The 25,581-nt window shown below is 41.1% G+C and overlaps 1 protein-coding gene across 1 annotated transcript in view; it reads right to left on the reverse strand.

Moving 5' to 3' along the window:
* Positions 1-8,686: 8,686 nt before the first annotated feature.
* Positions 8,687-25,581, reverse strand: part of PRRC1 (proline rich coiled-coil 1) — a 42,209-nt gene continuing 25,314 nt past the window's right edge. The window contains exons 4-9 of the mRNA XM_044275862.1: positions 24,224-24,369; positions 23,101-23,203; positions 22,707-22,870; positions 21,310-21,413; positions 18,568-18,670; positions 8,687-12,672 (exon numbers count right to left, since the gene is read on the reverse strand). Of these exons, the coding sequence (XP_044131797.1) occupies positions 12,463-12,672; positions 18,568-18,670; positions 21,310-21,413; positions 22,707-22,870; positions 23,101-23,203; positions 24,224-24,369 (830 nt within the window). The 3' untranslated portion in view covers positions 8,687-12,462. The remainder of the gene's footprint in view (positions 12,673-18,567; positions 18,671-21,309; positions 21,414-22,706; positions 22,871-23,100; positions 23,204-24,223; positions 24,370-25,581) is intronic.

The following is a 25,581-nucleotide window of genomic DNA, read 5'->3' on the forward strand; positions in this document are numbered from 1 at the left end:
AAGTGCAGAACCCCTTTAATATAAGGATCCTATATAGGTCACGTTATGTCAGGAAGATATACACCTAGCTTCCATTTCTGAAGCATTTTCATTCTCACCAGGGATCTGTGCAGACAGAGTCTTTACCAGTATGGCTGAGCAGACATTTGCACATATAATGGGCTGAAATCTTCAGAGCCTTTAATTGTTTTATGATTAGCCCTTAGCTATTAATCAGCACGATTATTCTTCGACTCTTAGTATCTAGGCGACCACCACTGGGATTTTATTGAGGTTTGCCTGTCCTGCCTACAGCATTTACTAATAGAATTTCTTGGGTGCCATAAATCACTCTCAGTAAACCTGTCTTCGCCCACTAAGCTATATTTGTAACATAAGCACAAGTTAACCTTTGATTTATAGATCACAACTGTAAAATGACGTGGCCCTAAAATAGCACATGTACATCACATATACCACACCGCATTGCCCATGAGCCGGGAGATAGACAGGAATACACACATGTATATCTCCAAGTATTAAGTCTTTATGACTATAGTTGTCTTAGAAGAGCCAGGAAATGTCTTTATTAGGTCTAAGCTAAATAGAGACTTTTTTTCTGGATGCCCAGAAGTTATGTTGGCAGCTCATGTCCGCCCCTGTCCTGCTTCACGCCGATGTCTCTGATCCCTGTGTGTCAGCTGTCAACTACACCAGGACTTCTCCAGGAGGTATCAGCCGGGTTGGTTCCCTGCAGCAAAGTCCAGATCCCTGTACAGGGGTTAAAGGGTGAATACCAGGGGACCACCAGGACAATGCCCTGAGGATTAGCTCAAAGTCAAACTGGTTAGTTGGCACAGTGGATCCATATCCACTGTCTGCAACACCCTACAAGTTGTGGCCAAGTTGCATTACCCACACACAGACTGCTGAGCTGCACTTGCACTTGCCATGATTAGAAAAAAAATTCATTCAACAAATTTAACAAACTTTTTTTTGTCACAAAAACATTGGAATAGATTTATCAAAATTGGTGCTAACAAAAACGTAGTTGTTCCGATTTCACCTTACATTTTTCAGAGCTCCTTTGAAAAATGAAATCCTCAATCTGATTGGTTGCCATGTGCAGCTAAGCCAGTTTTGATAAATCTCCCCACTAACTTTAAGCAGATATTCCAAAGTAAACGGCCAAAAAGTTGCATATTGATACATTATCCCTTGGGCTAGACTGTCTAAAGATTTGCCACATTTATCGCAGTGGCTAAACCAGAATGCTAAATCTGGTGCATCTTTAGACTCCCTAGTCTTATATGATACTACATACATTGACCTTACTTTGTGACAGAATTTTGTACCAAAATGTTGGCACAATATGGCGTATCTTAGACCACGGCCTCTTTTAAATGAAGCCACAAAACCTTTTCTAAACAGCCATGCCCCCTCTGCAGAAGAGGCACAGTGGATGATTCTTTTTTACTTACTTTTTTCATAAGCGCATCTAAAATGATATGCACCAAACTGCGCTGTTTGATGCAAGTGACGCCAGAAATCAGGCACAGCCACCATGTGACATAGAGTTAGTATTCCGATGCATTTTCCTGGCGCATTTTCATTAGTAAGTCTGCCCATTGTTTGTACTGTGTTTTAGGTTTACGGTTGACTTTCTGCTAACATCTGGCTTCATCATTTTTGAGCAATAAAACCTTGTGAAAAAAACATGAAGTAATTCCTAAAACACTGTGGAGGGAATTTATCAAACCCTGCACTCCAGCATTCTGGTGCCAAAAAGGGGGGAATTTATCATGCGGGTAATAATTTGAATTCAGTTTTCTTTGAGTCTGTGAGTACTTTGAGCCAAATTTATCGAATTTCACAAAACTGGAGTGCAAAGTGTGATAAATCCCCCCCCCCCCCCCCCCCTTGAGGTTTTTGAGCTTATTTGTGCAAATATTTTTGCAATAGTTAAGATTTTTACACAACTCACTACAGTTTTCAGTAGTTGAGAAAGCGGGTCTGGTAGCTTGTTGAGCTGATGGAAGACAGATTTATCAACTGTGAAGAGCAAAAATTGTTGCAATATCACTCCAATAAATGGATGGTGCAGAAAATGGAGTAACAACTCAGTATAGACTTATAGATGTGTCAGATGTATTGCAAATTGTGAGATATGTTTAATATGCCCCTACTTTTTAACCTCTAGAGTCCCAGGGAATTTTTAATTTTGGCATTTAAATTTTTTTCTCCCTGCATTCCTAGAGCTATAACTTTTTTATTTTTCCATTGACATAGCCATATGATGGCTTGTTTTTTTTTTGCGGGACAATTTGTAATGTCTAATGCCACATTTACTTTTGCATACTATGTACTGGCACATGGGAAAAATCCAAATGGGGTGAAAATGCACTTCTGCCATAATTTTATGGGTTTTGTCTCTATGCCATTCCCTATGCAGTAAAACCTTTTCATTGCCATTGTCTGACCTCCATTATAGTTATGTTTACAGAGCTGTGTTGTGACTCATTTTTTGCAGGACCATCTGTAGTTTTTATTGATACCATTTTGGAGTGTGTGTGACTTTTTGATCACATTTTATTTTTTAAAAATTGGGTAAGTAAAGTGATGAAAAAATATTGCAAATAGGCTATTTTGATGTTTTTGTTTCACATATGGGATATTTTCATATGTTAACCCTTAGAGAACCCTGAGATTTTCCATTTTTGAATCTTTCACTCCCCACCTTCCCATAGTCCTAACTTTTTTTATTTTTAAGTCCACATAGCCTTATGAGGGCTTATTTTTTGCAGAACAAGTTGTTGGCGCCATTTACAGTTGCTTAGCATGTAGTAGGAAGTGGTAAAAAAATTCCAAATGGGGTCGAATTTGGGGAAAAAACACAATTCTGACAAAGGTTTTTATTTATTTTTTTCGATAAAATTGACCTGTTATCTTCATTCTCCAGGTCAGTACGGTTACAAAGATACCACACTTGTATAATTTTTTTTCTTGCATTTTAATACTAAATAAAAAATAAAAAACTATCACCATATTCTGACCCCTATAAACGTTTGTAGTTATGTGTACAGGGCTGTGTGAGGGCTCATTTTTTGCAGGGTGATCTGTACTTTTCAGTGATACCAATTTGAAGTGTTTGCGACTTTATGATCACTTTTTCTAAAAAAAAGAATTATTGGGGAGTTGAAGTGACAAAAAATGGCGAATTGGCTGTTTTTATATTTTTCCATGTTATGCCATTTACACTATGCCGTTAATAGTTATATTTTAATTGTATGGGCATTTTTGCACGCAGCGATGTCCATGAGGTTTATTTTTTTTATTGGTTGTGTTTTTTTATTTCAAGGAAAGGGGGGTGATTTTAACTTTTAAATTTTTTTATATTTGTAAAAACTTTTTTTTAATTCATCCTGGGTGATTATAACTGGCAATTATTAGATTGCCCATTGTGTACATTGATGGCTATATAACCATCATTGAACACTTAATTTTCCATATAACAATACAGTGCTGCTACCTAGTGGCCTGTATTGGTATATTCAACTAATAGACTCTGAAGCCTACTTGAGGCTTTGGTCTATTAGATCAATGTAACAGGTGCCCCGATCTTAGCCGGGGAAGTTGTTTCCGGAGCGGAAGCGCACGGCTTCCGCTTCTGGACTGCTCTGCATCTGAAAGGGAAAATGTATGCAATCTGCCTTATGGCATACATGTGCCGCGGGTGTATTAAAAATAGAAGAAACCCAGCAGCTATGGCGCCCACTGCACGTGCGAGCGGGTGTCATGTTTAGAGACCGGACTCCTCAAGGGGTTAATAGTTCAGGCATTATGGGATGCGGCAATGCCTATGATCTTTATTTTTATTTTTTTATTCAGTGGAAAGGGGGCGATTAAAATTTTTATATATTTTTAAACTTTTTTTCTTTTTTTAGGCCTTCCAGGAGGCTACAATATATGATCTTCAAATCACTTTTAGTTTACACTGCAGTTTAATAGAACTACAATCTAAGCTCTATTTGCCATCTGCAGGCCTCCACATGAAATACAGCTGTGATACGCTGGTTCTCTTCTGAGAAACCCAGCCCATCAGAGCAAGGAAACGGCTCCCCTGATTGTCAGATTCGATCTTCAGCACTTAGATTTTTACCACGGCATCAAAAATGTCTGCAATTGGTGTGATCGCCTCTGTTGTTTGAAACACCAGAGACCCGACAGCTGTGTTGCCCCACTGAGCTTGCGAGCAGATGCCACATGTACGGCGCTGAGACAGAAGGGGTTAAACCACCCAAGTGTGCTCACATGTGCCATTTTGATGTGATTTTGGATATATGTTGCTTTTTTTTTTTTTTTTTTTACAATGTACCCTATCATTAGCGTCAAAGCTTGCACATGTGAAATTACGCTCTTGGGAAATTCTCCCACACTGCAAATATTGACGGTCCATATCTGTCTGTCAGGACCTGACTTTATTAAGACCAGCGTTCTCCACACTGGTCTTAATCAGCGAGGAGCACCTTTGGGTGCAATACTTTTATTATTTTGAGCTAAAACTCATTTTTTTTATTTGGTCTTTATTAACCCCTTCAAAACCCTGCCATTTTTCACCTTAAGGGCCAGGCCATTTTTTGCAAATCTGACATGTGTCACTTAGTAACATGGTACATAAGGCCGAAAAAAGACATTTGTCCATCCAGTTCGGCCTGTTATCCTGTAAGTTGATCCAGACGAAGGCAAAAAAAAAAACCTGTGAGGTAGAAGCCAATTTTCCCTACTTTAGTGGAATATAAAACTCCAAAAAAGTGACCCCATTTTGGAAACTACGGGATAAGGTGGCAGTTTTGTTGGTACTATTTTAGGGTACATATGATTTTTGGTTGCTCTATATTACACTTTTTGTAAGGCAAAGTAACAAGAAATAGTTGTTTTGGCATGGTTTTAATTTTTTATTTACAACGTACTGTACATCTGACAGGTTAGATCACGTGGTATTTTTATAGAACTGGGTGTTGCGGAAGCGACAATACCAAATATGACTACTTTTTTCATTGTTGTTTTGGTTTTACATAATAAAGCATTTAAAAAAATAAAGATTTTTTGTGTCTCCGTATTTTTATTTTTTTGGGCGATTGTTTTAGGTAGGATCTCATTTTTGCGGTTTGATTGGTATGATTTTGGGATGCGTATGACTTTTTGATCACTTGGTATTACACTTTTTGTGATGTAAGGTGATAAAAAATGGCTTTTATTACGGTGTTCACCTGAAGGGTTAGTTCATGTGATATTTTTATACAGCAGGTTCTTACAGACGTGGCGATACCTAATAAATACATTTAAAAAAGTATACATATTAGGTATCGCCACGTCCGTAAGAACCTACTGTATAAAAATATCACATGAACTAAGCCCTCAGATGAACACCGTAAAATAAAAAAGGTGTAAAAAAGCAATTTTTTGTCACTTTACATCACAAAAAGTGTAATACCAAGCGATCAAAAAGTCATATGCACCCCAAAATCATACCAAACCATCATCTCATCCCGCAAAAAATTAGATCCTTCCTAAGACAATCGTCCAAAAAATTAAAAAACTATGGCTCTCAGAAAAAGGAGACACTAAAACAATTTTTTTTGTTTCAAAAATGCTGTTATTGTGTAAAACTTAAATAAAAGTATACATAAGTTTTACAGAATAAAAGCATTTTTGAAGAAAAATCATGTTTTAGTGTCTCCATTTTCTGAAAGCCATATATTTTTTAAATCTTTTGTCTTAGGTAGGGTCTAATTTTTTTGTGGGAAGAGATGACAGTTTGATTAGTACTATTTTGGGGTACATGTCTTTTTGATCACTTGGAATTACACTTTCTGCTCTTCCTATGGCGTTCACCTGAGGTGGTAGATTATGTGACATTTTAATAGAGCATGTTGCTATGGACACGGCGATACCCAATATGTCTGTTTTTAATTTATTTTTTAAAAACACTATTTTATGGTGAGGGGGCTTTTTTTTTTTTTTACTTCAAACTTAAATTAGTTCATTATAAATAACAACTTTTTTTTAAACTTTTTATATTTGTCCCACTGTGGGACTTCACCTTTTCAGGGTTTGATCCCTGTTTTAATTCGGTACAATACATTCTGTATTGTACTGAATTGAACTGTCAGCGTCTTACACAGTAAGACGCTGACAGTTGCCTAGGAGACCCAGCCCTCAGGCTGGATCTCCTGAGCTTCTGTAGCTAGCAGGCCCCGATGCCTGTGTAAGGCATCAGGGCTGCCTGTCAGCGCAGCGCAGGGGGGGCGATGGAGTCAGAGGGAGCCTCCTCCCTCTGCATCTGCCGGAGTCAGCGCTGACCACGGCATGTGAAAGGGTTAATCCTCCGGCATCACTGCATATAGCGATGCCGGCGGATGCAGCAGGGGCCTGGCCATCAGTAACAGCCCGATCACATCACGTACATGCACGTGAGGATGTAGCAAGAAACTGCATTCTCTTATGTACATGTATGTGAAAATGCATGAAGGGGTTAAAAATGTTGAGCCCTTTTCTCTGCACATCTTTGAGTTTCTCTAGTAGCAAGATCTGCATTTTCGCTCTGTTCCATCTGCTCTTTATCTCTTATCTTATAAACACTCTCCATAGCTCAGTTCTTATCTTACTGATAAGAATGTGGCTTAAATAAGCGTTTATGACCTTTTAGTAATTTAGAGATAAGGTTTATTAGATCACTGGCACAAAGTGAAAGTACCATTCACACAGCTAGACAAACAGTTAATCCTTTGTGACAGAATATTATTTAATAAAGACCAATTGAAAAGTTATTTTTAGGCAAATAAGAGTAAAATGCAATCATAAAAAAAATTGCCCCCGAAGGTGTATATAGCCTTTAAAGCTTGGGTGCAAATAGGTCTTCCAAATGGACAATGACCATAAGCATACTTCCAAAGATGTGGCAAAATGGCTTAAGGACAAGGAAGTGAAGGTAATGGAATGGCCCTTAAAGAGCCCTGACCTCAATTCCTTAGAAAATATATGGGCAGAAATGAAAAGGCATGTATGAGCAGGGAGGCTACAAACCCAACTCAGTTATACCACTTCTGTCAGGAGGAATGGGACAAAATTCCAGCACTTATTGTGAGAAGCTTGTGGAGTGTTTGACCAAAGTTAGACAATATAAAAGACAATACTACCAAATAATACCCATGTTCACGTAAACTTCTGAGCCACTAGAAATGTGATGCACAAAATAAAATCTGATGGAAGCCATTGGTCGTCATTTATTGTAACCCTTCATGCCAGTTTTTGGCATATAACATTTGTACGGCTAAATTTTTCACTTTTTAAGCTCCCACGCGCTTAAATTTTGGTGCAGGTGGTGCTTTGTAAGGGGGTCATAAGCAAATTCACTATAATTTGTGCTAGTTCCCTTCTGTAAATGACTATGACGTAGATTTTAATCTAGGACACGGACTGGCTCAGGATGTGCCTAATTTAAGATGTGTGTGTCTTGACATAAATTAAAAGGGAACTTGTCACTATGGAAATACAGTATAATCTTCCAGCAGAATATTATAGAGCAGGAGGAGCTGAGCAGATTGATGTATAGTTTTGAGGGAAAAGATTCAGTAAAACCTGTATTTCATCCATTTAAATCCCTACTCATTCTGCGATTTGAAGTCAAGGAGGCGGTCCTATCAGTGATTGACAGCTACCAATTACTGAGCAGAAAGTTCTAGTCTTGATAAGCCCCCCCCCCTCCCGTTTACTGTTTAATGTGACAAGGGGTATGCTCTTAAAGTGGAGAAACAAATAAAGAAACTGGAAACAAAACTAATTGTAAAACCATTTATTGAATGCCGATACACATAATAAGCCAAATGGCAAATATATTTGTGTACTGCTTCCAAACTGGGTATAACATTTTTTTTTTCCAAAATCAGTCTTAGGCATCCAAGTTAAGCAGCAACCTAAACTAGTGTACAAGACCAAAAGCAATATATTCATCCCAAAGTGGTGCATGTGCATCAAAACTGCTTATCATTTTAATAAAAAAAAAAAAAAAAAAATCTTACTGGCCAACTAAAATAAAAATAAAAATCTTAACTGATTTATTAGAGATGTTATTTCATAATTAGCATTTAAAAATGTGGGGAAATCCACTTGGTATAGAAAAGTTAAGATTCATCTGTGGAGAAGGTCAATCTTGCTTTAAGAAGGTCATATAAATTACTAAGACATCTTAGAAACCCTGTGGGTATCAAACTGTATGTTAGGCTACATGCACACGACCGTTCTATTTTTTGCGGTCCGCAAACCACGTATACGGAAAAAATGGAAGCCGTCCGTGTGCCTTCCGCAGGTTGCGGAACGGGCGGCCTATTGTAGACATGGCTATTCTTGTCTGCAAAACGGACAAGAATAGGACATGCTATATTTTTTTTGCGGGGCCACAGAACAGAGCAAAGGATGCAGACAGCACACAGAGTGCTGTCTGAACCTTTTGCGGCCCCATTGAAGTGAATGGGTCCGCACCCGAGCCGCAAAAACTGCGGCTTAGATGCGGACCCGATCTACGGTCATGTGCATGAGGCCTTAAAGGGCATCCGTATCCATTTTTATGTTACTCTGGGGGAAACATAAAACTGGTGACAGAGACCTCGACTGAAATGCTGGGTCATTAACTTTTTTGATCCAGCTGTTTTCTTCCGATCCCTACTGGGCAGCTCAAGGCAGTGCACGAGCTTGGAGTCCTTGTATTCATGATCTCCCTGCTTTCCGCTCTGCAAACCGCAGAGTGGTAACTTTCTTCCTACACAAAAAGAGAACTGCCAATTAGGGGTGGGCGATATAAACAATATACGATATAAATTCGGGCAACGATATAGATTTTGTCTATATCGCCATATCATTGAAGCTTCTCACTCATCACTCCGTATCCTCCCGACTCGGCACTGGCCAGGGCTGATGCTGTGTATGACATCAGGTCCCTCCCAGTGCATGCTGGGAAGAAGACGCAGTCTGTCTCCTGCGGACTCCATAAGCCAGCCATGCACCCTGCAGGAAAGGTAAGTATATTAGCAGGGGCCCCAATCTACTGATGCGTGGGGGGGCGGTGGATGGCTATGCATGGGGCTGGTGGCGCTGGCTGGGGGAGATGGATAATTGTAAATAGCAATGGCATTGTTTGGAAAAAGACCTGTTACACAATACACATCTTAAAAATTTCTTGAAAGTTTTGTAATTTTTTGTAAACCATGGATTATGAGATGGGGTGACCCAGCGTTTCGATCAGGGTCTCTGCCACCAGTTTATGCTGTCCTCAGATAAAGCAGCATAAAACTGGCGACAGTCCCTTTTATATTTTCCTCCCCTTGTAATGAATCTCCAAAGAAAAATCAATGTTATAAAATACAGAAAAACTCCAAAAGCAATTACAGCTCAGTTTTACCATGTACAACAAGGCACCAGGTTTTTTATTGAAGCTCGACCCACAGTGTTGCGGCTGGCACAAGCGAAAGCAATAGCAAGCAGTAGCAATTATTTCTGCTCATACATAGGGCTATGTGTGGCATGAGTCACCATGCCCGCCCTGGCTTCCTACGCATTTCGCTCACAGTGGGATATACGCTGTGATTCACTGTAAAGGAGAATAAAGTGAAGCTTGTAAAAGTCTGTGCTGCGTTTCTTGCAAGGGCAGTAAAATGCAACACTGATGCTATCATTCATAATATAGGACTTGGACACACCATTTATCAAGGGCCTGATAAAACGAGCTCCAGAAATCTTTATTTTAAATTTTCGACCAGAGATAACATCTAAAATGATATTTTAAAAGGCAGAAGGACAATAGAGGTAACAATCCTTTCACTTCTGAGCGTACCGCTGGTCATAACAATAAGCTTCACTTGAGATAAATTGGATATTTCAATAGGTTTTGGTCTCAATTTTTTTTTAAAGAACCAGCACCGCACAATTGAATGGGGCTGTGCTGCAAAACCAGACACAGCTCATGGACAATAGAGGCGTTTCTGGGAAAGAAAGCAGCTTTTTTTCCCCCTCTAAACAATGCCTTTAACAAAAATGTGAGCATAACCTACAAAGAATAAAGTATTTCCACATCCGCACAGGGTATCGAGCTTAGCTGCAGAGCAGTGTTTTGCTGTTGAACTGTGGAAAACAACTGAAAAATTACAGTCATCCCCCAAAGCTGCACAGATGTCAAGTGCTTTGTGCACATGGGATTCTGTAAATCCCCCCTTCACTGCTGAATGAATATTATACAGCAGCACTAAAACTGGAAATGTCACGTGTCAATCACTCCGGCTACATGGCGATTTCTGAAGTATCGCAGTGCAACTCGCATGTCTGCTGCAACTGCGACATGCGAATCACAAAAAAAAATCCAACACTGCGGGATTGTTGCGATTCACATGTCGCAGTCACAACAGACGGGTGAGCTGTGCTGCGACCACATTCATTCCTATCGCAGTCCTGCTACACTGGGATACTTGGTTGTGACGTGTGTTGCCATGTACCCGTATCCTTAGAAGTAGAAGCAACGTCTGTATTAACCCCGCAGGCTTCTGTGAAATACAAATTCACTCCTCCTGTCTGCATTTAGTACAAAAATAATGGCTGTCAACTGAACAAGTGTTTGCCCAATAGCCATCAAGCTGCCCCTTTACATGGGGTGAGGATAAGGGCAACACTTGTTCCCAATAATTGCTATGTGTGAAGGTGCCGCCGATCACAGAATTGCCCTGTGTAAAGGCGCTGGCGGTCTCCCAGTTATCACATCTTTTATGTTGCACATTAAACCATTGTCACCAGCACATTGCCCTGTGTAAACAGGGATACGCTGCCAGTAAACAACGAATCTTTATGGGGACCAACGATCACACTAGCCATTGTTCGTCCCCAGAGGAAATGCTTCCTACTCCTATGTGTAAATGCACCTATCATCTTGGCTCAACGATCAGGCAATTACCAGGAACATTCGGTACATCCCCCCGTAACTGCTAATGCATCAGCCTGTGTAATAAGTACTTAAAAGGGTATTCCCATCTTGGATATTGGGGGCAAATCGCTGGGACCACTGGCTTGGCTATTTCCGGAAGCCCTATAGAAATGAATGGAGGGCAGCCGCGCATGTGCTGTGCGTCCTCCGGCACTTTGCGGGCTCCGTTCAAAGTATAGCTGCCGATCCCATCTCTGGGTCCCGCATCTATCAGACATCCAAGATGGGAATAACTCTTTAAGGAAAGGTATATGCCATAGGTGATTATGCAATCTTCTATAAAACAACCACAAAATACTTAGCTCTAAAATAACCATCCTGGTCATTGAGGTGCAATTTTGGATTACACTGTATTTGGAAGCTAGACAAAAATCTGACATAACATTCTACATGCACAATGGACATTCAGAACCTTTACTAGAATAGGCACTGCCAGATTTGTAACACAGATGGAAATATATGTACATTAGAACAAAAAGGGAAGTGGGTTGAAGTGATCGCCAGCTTGTCTGACATCACTGCAATCCCTTAGGACTCAATAAACAGCATGAATTACTTCCCAAGGATCAAAATGGAGATGAACTGCACCCAAACATTATATGTAATTTACCAAAAACAGGTTATTAGTTAGTAGACATATTCATTTGCAATCTAAAGACAAAAGATAATCAGTATCAAGGGTGGCAGGCCATTCTTCCAGGTCACCACTGCAACTACCACCTAGATAAGGTTATTATCCTTAACTGTAAGGGCCCTTTAACACGGGGAGTGGATCAGGACAATCATCGGAGATGAAGATTTGTTTGAAAGCTTGTTTCCGATAATTGGCGATTGGCAGCAGTAAACGCTTGTTTGCTGGGTGATCTCATCTCTTTTGCGGCTCCTGAAATCATTGTTTGTGGGCAGCACAACAGGAATGTACTGCCAACAAACAATGAATCTGTAAGGGGATCAACAATCGCTGTAGTGATTATTCATCCCTATACAGAGGGGATCATTGATGCTTGGATTGATATCAAGCCCATGGTAAAGGACCCTAATAACTACCAAATAATAATTAAGAAAAACTGGACAATTAAGGTGCAATCACATTTAATATATTCCTGGCTGTATGATCTACACATATGAAAATGATGGGACATTTGCATTATATACATTGACATACATAGATTAAAGCAAATATATAAGCCAACATGATGCGATTACTGAAGAATGTATAGGCAGTATAAGCCCGGCCTACCTACTTGCCACAGGCATTGTGAGTGGAGGTAGGAAGGGGCCTACATTTCAGATGTTTAGCAATGCATATATCACATGTTGTAACCTCTTGATAGCACAGAAATCAGATCTCTCAACAGAAGGCAATTGTGCTTTCAACAATAGAGAACTACTGCTCCAAGTCATCTTAGATCTATACACACAATTCTATAAAAAAAAATTGTCAAGTCAGGTTGCTTTCAAAGAATTCTTGGTGGGAGACGCTGCTTGTACATTCCCGCCAGAGCTTTGGCTGCACTGTAAATCATCTGCTTACGGGACATGCCTGTGAAGGCCATGTGCCAATCAGTCCTGCTGACATGGGGCAAACTTCTCTCCAGCACTTCGCCCACTGTTACCGACAGCCCAGACCAACGGAGGTTGTAGTCTTGTGGGGTGAGATTTTGGGCCTAAATAGCGGAGGGAAGAAAGGTGAGAAATCTTAGATTATTATCTTAGCATTGTAGACCTTCCACGCTCAGACAAAAGTGAAACATCTGTTAGATTAGTACTTTCTGATGCAAACGGTCATATTTTGGGAGGGTGGTGGGAACAGGACAAGCTCACTGTACTAGGAGTACTCCAAGTACAGTAACAGGGCCAGCTTATCTATTACCATTACCTTTAACATAAGCAATCCTGGTGCAGAGAGGAACAGAGACGACATCTGCTGTTCAGAAAACCAACTGCAAAGCATTGCAAGCTGGACATGACAGCAAATCTGCCCGGAATCTTACATGAAATTTACCTGAATTAAATTAAAAGGGGTTTAACAGTTGCACACAAAAAAAAAAAAAAAAACACAACACCACCAGCAGTCAACCATACTGCATTATATAAATTAGATGATGACATTCTGTCCAGTCCATTTTGACCCCCGGCAGTCACTGATTTCCTTTCATTCTATTTTCTGGACATGATTATGGGGGCGGCCATCTTGCCTGAGATGTTCTTAACAGTGTTTAGAAAGCATTAAGAAAATTGTTTTATCTATACACAGAGGCGATATCTCCTTATCATTACAGGCAGGATTAGAATGACAGATAAGCAGATAACAGCAGTAAAGTGATCTGTACAGACCAAGAAGTGGCGCCTATTATTAGGCTTAGTGGCCGATGCAAAAACTAGGATTTTATCATTTTTGTTTAACAATATGGAATACATGGAAAATTAAAAAAAAAAAAAAAAATCGAGAAAAATTATTCAAAAATATGTTAAACATAAAAAAGTGATTTAAACAATAGGGTATTTTCCAATGACAAATTTCCTTAAGGATGTTGCAAAAATTTTAATGGTTTTGCTTGATTATTTTTCTTTCTTCTTTTAGTAACTTTGCAGAAAATTGTAACTTGTTAAAAGTTAACATTCTATTTTTCTGCTATAACCTTTACTATAAAGACTATTTTATAGGTTTCAGTGAGATTTGAACTCCTGACGGTTTGTGTAGAGAACAGCTGCCTTAAATATCACAAAACAATATACAGTATTCCTGTAATCATACAACCTGCACACTATAGTAAACATATTATTTATGGCAATTGGTAAACAGTGTGAATAAAAATGAGTGGCACGCGGTTTGCCTGCATGGAGCCCTAAAATTTCTGATGGTAACCCTGGATCCAAGCCTGCTTAAAGAAAATCACAGAAATAAGATAATAATGCACTTAGTAAAGTAGATGCACTATACATGGACAAAGTCCTCACTCTGATATGATAATATTTGAGACACTTAGCCAATATATTTTGATCAAAACACATCTGTGCCCACCTACCAAGCGCCAAGGTGGTCTCAGGTCAGGCAGGTCCTACGCTAAACCTACCAAAGCCATTGGGCTTCTATGTTCAGGAGCGCAGATGCCGCTCATATGGTGTGCTGCTCCTAGTCACCTCCATGTGCATCAAGCACCTGATGGGAGGAGGAGCAAGCACACCCATATGTACCACCTAATCAAGGCGCTCTATTGGATAGGAAGGGCAAAAGTGCAAAGGAATGCTACTCCCAAGATAAAATAGGAGCGCATTCACTACTCCCTCAAAAATAAAAAATTAAATAAAATAAAAAAATCACAGAAAAAACAAAGGTAAAAACATACTGCACGGTATGATATATAAATTTGCGGATGTCACTGGCCATATTACTGAAGAAAAATCATAGAAATAATATAATCATGCACATCCTGTACTGTCCGCATCTGTATGTCCGTTCCGTAGACCAACAAATAAAATAGAACATGTCCTATTCTTGTCCGTTTTAGGCATTGTTACAATGGATCCGCAAAACAAAACAGATGGCATACGGATGTCATCCATATTTTTTTTGCGGACTGCAGAACACATATGGTCGTGTGCATGTAGCCTTAGTAAGTGATAACGTGTGTTGTTTCAGGTCAATTGATGCTGAAAATTGCAAACCAAAATACCCCTTTTTATAAGGTATCAGAACTTCACTGGATAGATGCTACACTGACAATGTGCTGCCCATTCAGGTGTCATTTTGGGTTCCACACTGGTGTCCAAACACAACTGAACAGTTTTAGGATAAACTGTGAAAGGATTGGAAAACTCAAAAACGTGTGACCTTTTTACCCATTTACACCACCTTTCTAAAAAGAGCCTAAACTGCAGCGCTGCCCGCATTCACTTCTATGGGAGCAGTGCTGTAATAACGCGGCTTGTCCATTACACAATGGTCACAGCTGTGCGGTTCTGGTGCGGAAACTACAACATGATCGGATATTGATGGACTATCCTAACAGAACAGAACACAAAAACAGAAAAAATACCCTGGGATGTCAATTTAGCCAGAAAATGACCCAGGTTATGACACCATTGATTTAAAATAAATTTTTATTAGTTATCAAATAACAATATTTGGAGGAAAAAAATTGGGGAAAATTGAACCCCACCTTATTAAGTTTAAAACTGCTGACAGGTATTAAAAAGGTAGCAGGTATATTTATATAATAATATTTGATTATTTGAGTAATTATTGCTATTAGGGAAATTCTAATCACAGTCTCTGTATGTTGATATGGGTACCCAAAGGGGGCGGTGATTGTCTCCGGTGGTGACATTAGTCAGAGAATTGTGGGATGTATCCCTGCAAGTATCGTTACGTATAGTATTCAGCCCTTTCCAAGGACACCGCCGACATTGTATAGTGGCTGTATATGGTATTGGAACTCAGCCCCATTGACTTGAATTGACTGAGCGGCGACGAGGCCATGTGACTGATGTACAGTGATGAGGCCTCCTCTAACAGCTGATGGGCGGAGGGAGGGGGGGTCCCAGATGTTGGACCCCTGCAGATCTGATACTGACGACCTATCCTGAGGATAAGCAATACATATCTTCTCCTGGATAAACCCTTCAAGTCCTTCCACATTCTCCCCAGTTTTTATTAGGGTACAGACTGTGCTATTGCTCTCCAATAACATTCATTCGTAACTATTCCTTGCAATACCCTATGTGAGTAGCTTTGTCCGACTGAGAGAATAAATTAGCAACATGAGATCTATTTATTGGGATTCTATAGTTAGAAACATTATTAATCTCTCCATTAAATAATTTTTCTAGAAATAATTATTTTAATTTTATAGAATAATTGTTAGAGTAAAGTACCTCCACTCCTGCCCATCTTATCTTGGACTAACCTGCGGATAAGGCCTCTTGCACACAAACGTTTTTTTTTTCCGGTTCCGTTCAGTTTTTTGCGTTCCATATATGGAACCATTCACTTCAACGGATCCGCAAAAAAAACACGGAAGGTACTCCGTACGCCTTCCGTTTCCGTATTTCCGTTCAAAGATAGAACATGTCCTATTATTGTCCACATAACGGACAAGGATAGTACTGTTCTATTAGGGGCCAGATGTTCCGTTCCGCAAAAAAACGGAATGCACGCGGATGTCATTGTATTTTTTGCGGATCCGTTTTTTGTGGACCGTAAAATACTGAAAAAGACATACGGTCATGTGCAAGAGGCCTAAGTCATCAATATCAAAATCAAACCCGATCTATGCCAGCTACTAGCTGGCAAATAATCCAGTTTCTGGTTCATTGAGCTCCCGAAATGTGTAAAAATTAGTGAAGGTAGTCTGTCACAATCTGGATTATTATCTGCAGTAATACAGATCACCATTTTTTTTTTTTTTCCGACGCGTTCCCCCAGTATGAGCGCTCAAAGTTGCCCTGAAATATTTAGGCAGGACAGCAGTGCTGTGCCAATATAATAGAGAGGACTCCCGACAATGTATTTCAGTACAGCTTTAAAGGGTTTCTGGCACCTAAAAAATGGGTATTAAGCTGGCAGACCTTAGCGATGTGCTGATGTCAGCTGAACATAACTATATTAGAGCCATCTCACTGCCTGAAGCCGGTATTGAGAAACAAACTTTTATCATATGCTAATTAGCATCCAGGAAGAGGGCGGAGTTGGCGTTGGACCTGCTCCTACAGGCTCCGTTTGCCCACCTCTTTTCATGCCCTTCTTCTCTTGACAGGGCCAGAGCAGCGCTGCTCTTCTCCTGCCGCCTGTGTCTGCAGTGTAAATCTCGCTCCATTCATTATTCAGCGCAGGCGCAGTGAGGAAGTCAGCAGCCTCTGAGCGTCCTTCCCTCACTGCGCCACGGCGCGAGATTTACACTGCAGACACAGGCGGCAGGAGAAGAGCAGCGCTGCTCTGGCGCTGTCAAGAGAAGAAGGGCATGAAAAGAGGTGGGCAAACGGAGCCTGTAGGAGCAGGTCCAACGCCAACTCCGCCCTCTTCCTGGATGCTAATTAGCATATTATAAAAGTTTGTTTCTCAATACCAGCTTCAGGCAGTGAGATGGCTCTAATATAGTTATGTTCAGCTGACATCAGCACATCGCTAAGGTCTGCCAGCTTAATACCCATTTTTCAGGTGACAGAAACCCTTTAAAGGGAACCCGTCATCAACTTTATGTAGCCCATACTAACGGCAGCATAAAGTAGACAGGCGAGTTGATTTCACTGGTCTGTCATTTAAAAGTTAAAAGTAAGTAGTTGCCGAGAACCAACATTACAATCATTGCAGACTGGGCCTGGAAAAGAGTCACGGCCACCTGAGAAGAGTCATGGTTATTCATGAATTCCTGCTCACCTGCTGATGACTGACAGTCTTCTACCTAGTTTTCTCCCTTTCTCTCTAGGAGAGAACTGCCAATCATCAGCAGATGGGCGCGTGGAGCAGGAGATCATGTATAACCAGGACTCTTCTCAGGTAGATTTGACTCTTTTCAAAGCCTGTGCTGCAATGATTATGATGCTGGTTCTCAGCAACCACTTACTTTTAGCTCATGAGTGACACACCGCTGAAATCAGCATTTCTGTCACTAATTTATGATGCCCTAAGTGAGGTCGGCATAACGTTGATGACAGGTTCCCTTTAAGCACTGACAACAGTGGAACAGGGGACAATAGAGAAATTAACAAGTTGTCATCTGAACTCCTAAGGCTACTTTCACACTTGCGTTCGGAGCGGATACGTCTGGTATTTGTACAGACGGATCCGCTCCTATAATGCAAACGATGGTATCCATTTAGACGGAACCGTCTGCATTATATTTCACTAAAAAAGTCTAAGTACAATTTGTATTCAGACGGATCCGTCCAGACTTTACATTGACGGATCCGTTTGCCTCCGCACGGCCAGGCGGACACCCGAACGCTGCAAGCAGCATTTGGGTGTCCGCCTGCTGAGCGGAACGGAAGCCAAGCGGAGCCATACTGATGCATTCTGAGTGGATCAGCATGTGAGAGCCTTCAAACGGAACTCGCAAGCGGAGCCCCGAACGCAAGTGTGAAAGTAGCCTTATCTGCAGCACTACCCATGTAACACTACAGATACTAGTCCAAGATCGTGGGCACATGTTCCATTTAAGAGATGTGTGCATCTTATGCCAGTGGCCTTTGTATTGTCTTAGTAAAATTACTCCATAATTTTTATCATCTTACACTGGCTCTTTAACACTGACTAAATCTGGTTATTCTCACTGAAAAAAAACAATGTTCTTCATACAATTGGTGCAATTAACCAACTATCTTATGTGTATGGGTGTGTGCTGATACTTCCGACATACGAAGGATTACACATGCTGATTTTCAATGCCCGATCCTTTTGTTTTCAAGAGAGATAAGCACCCAATCAGAGATGGTATACATTCAGCCAAGCCCAAAGTGAATGTGTCTGGGTGACAGCTCCTTTACAACAGGTTTTCATGGAAAACTAATTCTCCTTACTTTCAAGAAGCCTCAAAATGTGGATAGAAAAGAATCCGGCATACCTGTTGTACAAATTCTATAGGCACAGGTGTGGCTTGTGTGAAGACTTCTAAACGTATCCCATGGACTGGGTCATCAAAAATTATACAGCCAATGTCAAACCACCTAAAAAAAAATTTAAAAAAAAAAAATTTAAAAGTGACCAAATTGCACTTTAAAGTATAACTGTCGTATTTTTTTTATTTTTTTTTTGAGTATTGGATTGTGGTGATTAATATCTCCTTGGTGGCTCTATTTAAACTTTTCACTGTGTATTCAATTACCCCTTAATTCCACAGTTTTGTTCCCTGTACTGCCTATTTTTACCTCTGCTTAAAATAGTGTTGCTAGGCATGGTCCGTCTATGTGTTGAAGGACGGAGGACGCAGAAGCACGCAGTGTGCAAGGTCAGATTACTGACAGCCAGGGACTGTAAGTAAATGATTAAAGCCAGGTCCTCCCCAGCAGCTGATAACAGTGCCTGGGCTGTGTGCACTTCTCCCTGTCCCTGCGCTTGGCAGACGCTCCCTCACTCAGCAGAGCTGGAGAATGCAGAGTTGGAGCAGCGCAGGCCAGGGAAGGGAGATCTGCCATCTGCTCAGTGAATACAGGTCCTTCTAAAAAAAATTGCATATTGTGATAAAGTTCATTATTTTCTGTAATGTACTGATAAACATTAGACTTTCATATATTTTAGATTCATTACACACAACTGAAGTAGTTCAAGCCTTTTATTGTTTTAATATTGATGATTTTGGCATACAGCTCATGAAAACCCAAAATTCCTATCTAAAAAAATTAGCATATCATGAAAAGGTTCTCTAAACGAGCTATTAACCTAATCATCTGAATCAACTAATTAACTCTAAACACCTGCAAAAGATACCTGAGGCTTTTAAAAACTCCCAGCCTGGTTCATTACTCAAAACCGCAATCATGGGTAAGACTGCCGACCTGACTGCTGTCCAGAAGGCCATCATTGACACCCTCAAGCAAGAGGGTAAGACACAGAAAGAAATTTCTGAACGAATAGGCTGTTCCCAGAGTGCTGTATCAAGGCACCTCAGTGGGAAGTCTGTGGGAAGGAAAAAGTGTGGCAGAAAACGCTGCACAACGAGAAGAGGTGACCAGACCCTGAGGAAGATTGTGGAGAAGGACCGATTCCAGACCTTGGGGGACCTGCGGAAGCAGTGGACTGAGTCTGGAGTAGAAACATCCAGAGCCACCGTGCTCAGGTGTGTGCAGGAAATGGGCTACAGGTGCCGCATTCCCCAGGTCAAGCCACTTTTGAACCAGAAACAGCGGCAGAAGCGCCTGACCTGGGCTACAGAGAAGCAGCACTGGACTATTGCTCAGTGGTCCAAAGTACTTTTTTCAGATGAAAGCAAATTTTGTATGTCATTCGGAAATCAAGGTGCCAGAGTCTGGAGGAAGACTGGGGAGAGGGAAATGCCAAAATGCCTGAAGTCCAGTGTCAAGTACCCACAGTCAGTGATGGTCTGGGGTGCCATGTCAGCTGCAGGTGTTGGTCCACTGTGTTTTATCAAGGGCAGGGTCAATGCAGCTAGCTATCAGGAGATTTTGGAGCACTTCATGCTTCCATCTGCTGAAAAGCTTTATGGAGATGAAGATTTCATTTTTCAGCACGACCTGGCACCTGCTCACAGTGCCAAAACCACTGGTAAATGGTTTACTGACCATGGTATTACTGGGCTCAATTGGCCTGCCAACTCTCCTGACCTGAACCCCATAGAGAATCTGTGGGATATTGGGATGAGAAAGTTGAGAGACGCAAGACCCAACACTCTGGATGAGCTTAAGGCCGCTATCGAAGCATCCTGGGCCTCCATAACACCTCAGCAGTGCCACAGGCTGATTGCCTCCATGCCACGCCACATTGAAGCAGTAATTTCTGCAAAATAATTCCCGACCAAGTATTGAGTGCATAACTGAACATAATTATTTGAAGGTTGACTTTTTTTGTATTAAAAACACTTTTCTTTTATTGGTCGGATGAAATATGCTAATTTTTTTAGATAGGAATTTGGGGTTTTCATGAGCTGTATGCCATAATCATCAATATTAAAACAATAAAAGGCTTGAACTACTTCAGTTGGTGTGTAATGAATCTAAAATATATGAAAGTCTAATGTTTATCAGTACATTACAGAAAATAATGAACTTTATCACAATATGCTAATTTTTTTTTGAAGGACCTGTAAATGAGAGCAACATGTGGTAAGAGGACCCTTTTGTGCTGCAGGAGATTAACCCTTTAGTGGGGAGGGCTTTGGTTACTGACACGTTTGGGGGGCTATTGTTACTGGCTAGTGAGGGCAGGCAGGATTAGCCTCAGGTGAGGGCAGTGGCGGCCATCTTAACTGAATAGTGAAATTGCAGTTTTATGCAGACTGGTTGCTAAGGGCTGAATCTTATTAAATATGGGGTAAGTCAGTCTAATAGTAACTGATTCTGGAATATCATGTTATTAGTAACTACATATATGAAAATTGAAATTAGGGTCTAAGTGTGACAGTTATCCTTTAAATAGCAACTAAAATATGCACAGCTCATACATTATATATATATATATACACACACACAAAGCACAGTCTCTTCTACCCGTTTAACAGGATATACACCTGCTGCATCCATAATGAATGCTTATATATCACTAATGTGATGTAAAAGAACATGGGTAGCGGCTTTTTAAATGGAGGTCATCAGTACAATGATGTTATGCTGCCTCTACATCCATTGCTTACTTGTCTGGCAGAAGCTCAGCTATGAAATTTTCCACCGACACAGCAGGCTGCTTCTCATGGATCATGCCACTCCGACGGAGGCTATCAATCCTTTCCTGGGCTCCCTGCAGATGACAGATATTATATTAAGCAGTGTATGCCACAAATGTGAGATAGCAGCGGGTTCCATAGGTGTGGCCCACACCTATCTTGAAAATTGGGCCTTGTTTCATGGCTGCCGCGCTCTCCGCTCACATTTTTTGGACTAATAACCAAGTGCGTTGGTTATTTTTGGAACTCCCATAGATGTGAATGGAGAGCTACACATGCACAATCACTTCTCAATTCATGACTGCCATGAGACGCGGGTCAGTTCGAGATAGGAGTGTGTCCCAGAGGTGTGACCCGCACTCATTGGACATTTATGGGCTATCCTGTGGATTTGCCATAAATATCCCAGATACAAATTCACCTTTAAAGGGACACTGACAGGCCCAATAAGCATATTTAGCTATATATATATATATATATATATATATATATATATAAAAATGCATAGGTCTTCTAATGTGTATATTAAAAACAAAAGTATAACCCCTGTCCACCTTATAAATACAGCAAAATCATGTTTAATAACCTGATGTAATCGCTCTTCTTTGTACCCAAGGGGCGGCGTTTCAGCTCCACATGGGCGCACACATGCGCTCCAACCGCCATTTTCAAGCGCCGCCCAGCTCATCAATATTCACTTCGCTGGGCGCCTTCTGCTGTCCCCAACGTTCCGAGATCCCGCGCATGCCCAATAGAAAGATCTCAGAACGTCGGGGACAGCAGAAGCCGCCCAGCGAAGTGAATATTGATAAGCTGGGCGGCACTTGAAAACAGGGGTTGGGGCGCGTGTGTGCGCCCATGGGGAGCTGAAACGCCGCCCCTTGGGCAGAAAGAAGAGCGATTACATCAGGTTAGCAAACATGATTTTGCTGTATTTATAAGGTGGACAGGGGTTATACTTGTATGTTTTTAATACACATTAGAAGACCTATATATATATAGCTAAATATGCTTATTCGGCCTGTCAGTGTCCCTTTAAACACATCTTTCTTTATGCCCCTTTTTCCAATGTTTAGTGCAGGAAACAATGCTACTTTCACACTAGCATTTTTTGCGGATCCGTCATGGATCTGCAAAAATGCTTCAGTTACAATAATACAACTGCATGCATCCATCATGAACGGATCCGTTTGTATTATCTGTAACATAGCCACTAAACGGAGGCAAACTGATGTATTCTGAGCGGATCCTTTTCTATTCAGAATGCATTAGGGCAAAACTGATCTGTTTTGGACCGCTTGCGAGATCCCTGAACGGATACCACAAACGGAAAGCCAAAATGAGAGTGTGAAAGTAGCCTAAATTACCTTCAGACCTGCAGCATAGCCAACCGGCTGAGGAGCAATGTTTGACTGCCCGTCTTCTCCTGTTACAAGGGCCATGCCAAAAACTTCTTGAAAAGCATCTCGCACGGCAGCAACCTTCACTTCCTTCTTTGAGGTTACCACTAGGTCAAGCTCTCCTCCAGATCCTTAAGAAAGAAAAGGCACATGGAGGAACGTTACACATTGTTATTTATTCAAGGTCACATTTTTCTCTACATCAGTTTGGCAGATTCTTTAATTGGTTACCACTCTGCCTTCACAAAAATGGACAAGGCCCTATCGCTGCAGCTAAAAAATGATATTGGAATGTACTTTATGTCGTACAGCATCATCACCTAGGAATAGGGTAACATGTAAACAGCAAGATTTTACTTACTGATATATGGAGCCATGCCAGGGTCCAGAGTGGTGATCACGCTCTCCACTGAGTGTTTGGTCTTATCCAGCACAGATTTCACCATGGGATTTCCAGCGACTCCCTATTATTAAATGGAAACAATGTTTTTCCAGTTTATAGGCAAAAGATTATAATAATCATAAGATAATAACAGAAAACAAAGGCCACAGACATGTGGCAGCCATAATGCCTCTTGAAATACTACAGGTCCCATCCACTCTTTGCCTAAAATATCCCCCCTTCCCCCCCATTTCTCTCTGTATGCCTCACAAAGTGCATAGACACAGATGCCATACATTTGTACTTGCTAGATCAGGGATCAGCAACGTGCGGCACTCCAGCTGCTGTGAAACTACAACTCCCAGAATGCAAACATGCTATGCTGTTCTTCTTAATCCCACAGAAGTGAATGAAGCATTCTGGGAGTTGTAGTTTCTGAACATCTGGAGTGCCGGAGGATGCTCATCCCTGGTCTAGTAGATCTCTAGACATATGGATCTCACAAGAGTCACAAATATGTGTAGCCAAAGGGGTCAGTCAACCAGGTTTACTAAAACCTGAAGTGTAATAATCCACGGTCCATGCAACATATTTGATGGAGTCCATCACAGACTTTTCAGTAATTAAACAACCAGCAATCTCCATCAGCACGTGGTAAACACATTGTAAACATACCGGTATGACATTTTGTTGGTCATTGAATGTCCAGGAAAATAACTCTTATTTCTATGCAAATTGGCTCCTAATTACCCAGCTGGGTGGTCTTTTCTATTCAAAGTGCCCAAACCTGCTGTCTTTCCCCGATATCTGCTCCTCCCTTAACCTTCCAAGGATGCCTCCCCTCTCCCCTGATGTCCTGGCGCTTCGGACGCCTGCGCACTACAGTCCCTTTTTTTTAGCTACTGCTTCAGGGATATGTTCTGCACAGGGGCTGAGGCATTAGCCCACAAAAGTTAATGTAGTACGCAGGCTCCAGAAGCGCAGCATAGAGCACCTGTGCGAAGTTTGGAGCAGCATCACCTTAAGACAAAGAAGAGAAATTGGCAGGTTCGGCTGTCCGTAATCGAATACGCATGGTCAGCCTTAACCCGTTATGTCTTACCTTAAAAAAGCCCCAGATTCCTCCAGCAGAGGACTCACTGTGTGCTGCAAACACCCTGGGGTCTTCAGGCTCCTCCGGAAATGTAATGGAAGGGCTGGATGCTCCAGGGGGGCCAGGGGCAAGCTGGGTAACAGGATTTTGTAAAACTAGAAAATAAACAAAAATAACATTAACCCTTCCAGCCCCGGAGTTGTTTTTTTTTTTTTCCATTTTTGCTTTTACGTTTTTCACTCCCTGCCTTTATGCTTTATTATTCCGTTCACATAGCCATATAAGGACTTGTTTTTTGAGGGACAAGTAACATTTTATAATTCCACCATTTAATATTGCATAAGATATAGTGGAGAGCTGGAAAAAAATTCCAAAAATGGGGTGAAATTGAGAAAAAAAAAAAAAAAAACTTTTGGTCACATGGAGCTGAGCACTATACAAATGTACAGTGCTGTGCTTGGCGAGCTGAAATAAGGCTGCGGCGCTACGGTGAGTGCCTTCTCAATCAGCTGATCAGCGGGAGCCCTAGGTAACAGAAACCCACGGATCAGATACCAATGACATATACAGAGGATAGGTCATCAGACAAAAAAAAAATCCCAGAAAGCCCCTTTAACTAAGACCACCCGCTGGACTCCTAATCCCCCCAAAAACAGGGGTGTAAATACAAATATTACTAAATCTTTTCCCACGGAGCTATATATAAATCTGATCAGCTCCTCCTGCACCAACACAAGCTCTCTGCAGATCGCATTGCATCTTTATGGTGACAGGTTCCTTTTAAGTGATTTATTGGTGTTTTTTACATTTGCCTCGTATTGCTGATGTCTGTCAGCACCTGATCCTCTTACATTAGGGAATAAAGTTATTATCACACAGGTTACTGGAAGACACCAAGTCAGTGTTATGTAATGGAAATAAACAAGAATATCAATTATAAAGAATCTAATTTCCAGCCGGGAGAATTCGGAAGCCGCTGATGTGCTGCCTGTATTGATGTTACCATATACCATGCAGGGAGTGTAATAGCAGCAATACATATTAGTTTACATCTATCATACACGGTGGGTCATCTCTTCCTTCTGACTCCCATATATACATGCACGCTCAGTTTGGCACAGGCTGTATGCGTCTTGAATGGAAAGAGAGGAGAAAGCCACTGCCAGACACCTCTGGTTCTGGCTTATCTCCTGAGAACAAAAGGATCGGGCATGCTGAAATCCATTCATTATTGAGGGAGCGTCAAGACACCCCCCATACAAATTAGTCCACTTTCACACTCGCGTTTTGACTTTCCGTTTGAGAGATCCGTTCAGGGCTCTCATAAGCGGTCCAAAACGGATCAGTTTGCATTCTAATGCGTTCTG

This window comes from Bufo gargarizans, chromosome 1, assembly GCF_014858855.1.
Source record: "Bufo gargarizans isolate SCDJY-AF-19 chromosome 1, ASM1485885v1, whole genome shotgun sequence".
NCBI classification, from domain to species: Eukaryota; Metazoa; Chordata; class Amphibia; order Anura; family Bufonidae; genus Bufo; species Bufo gargarizans.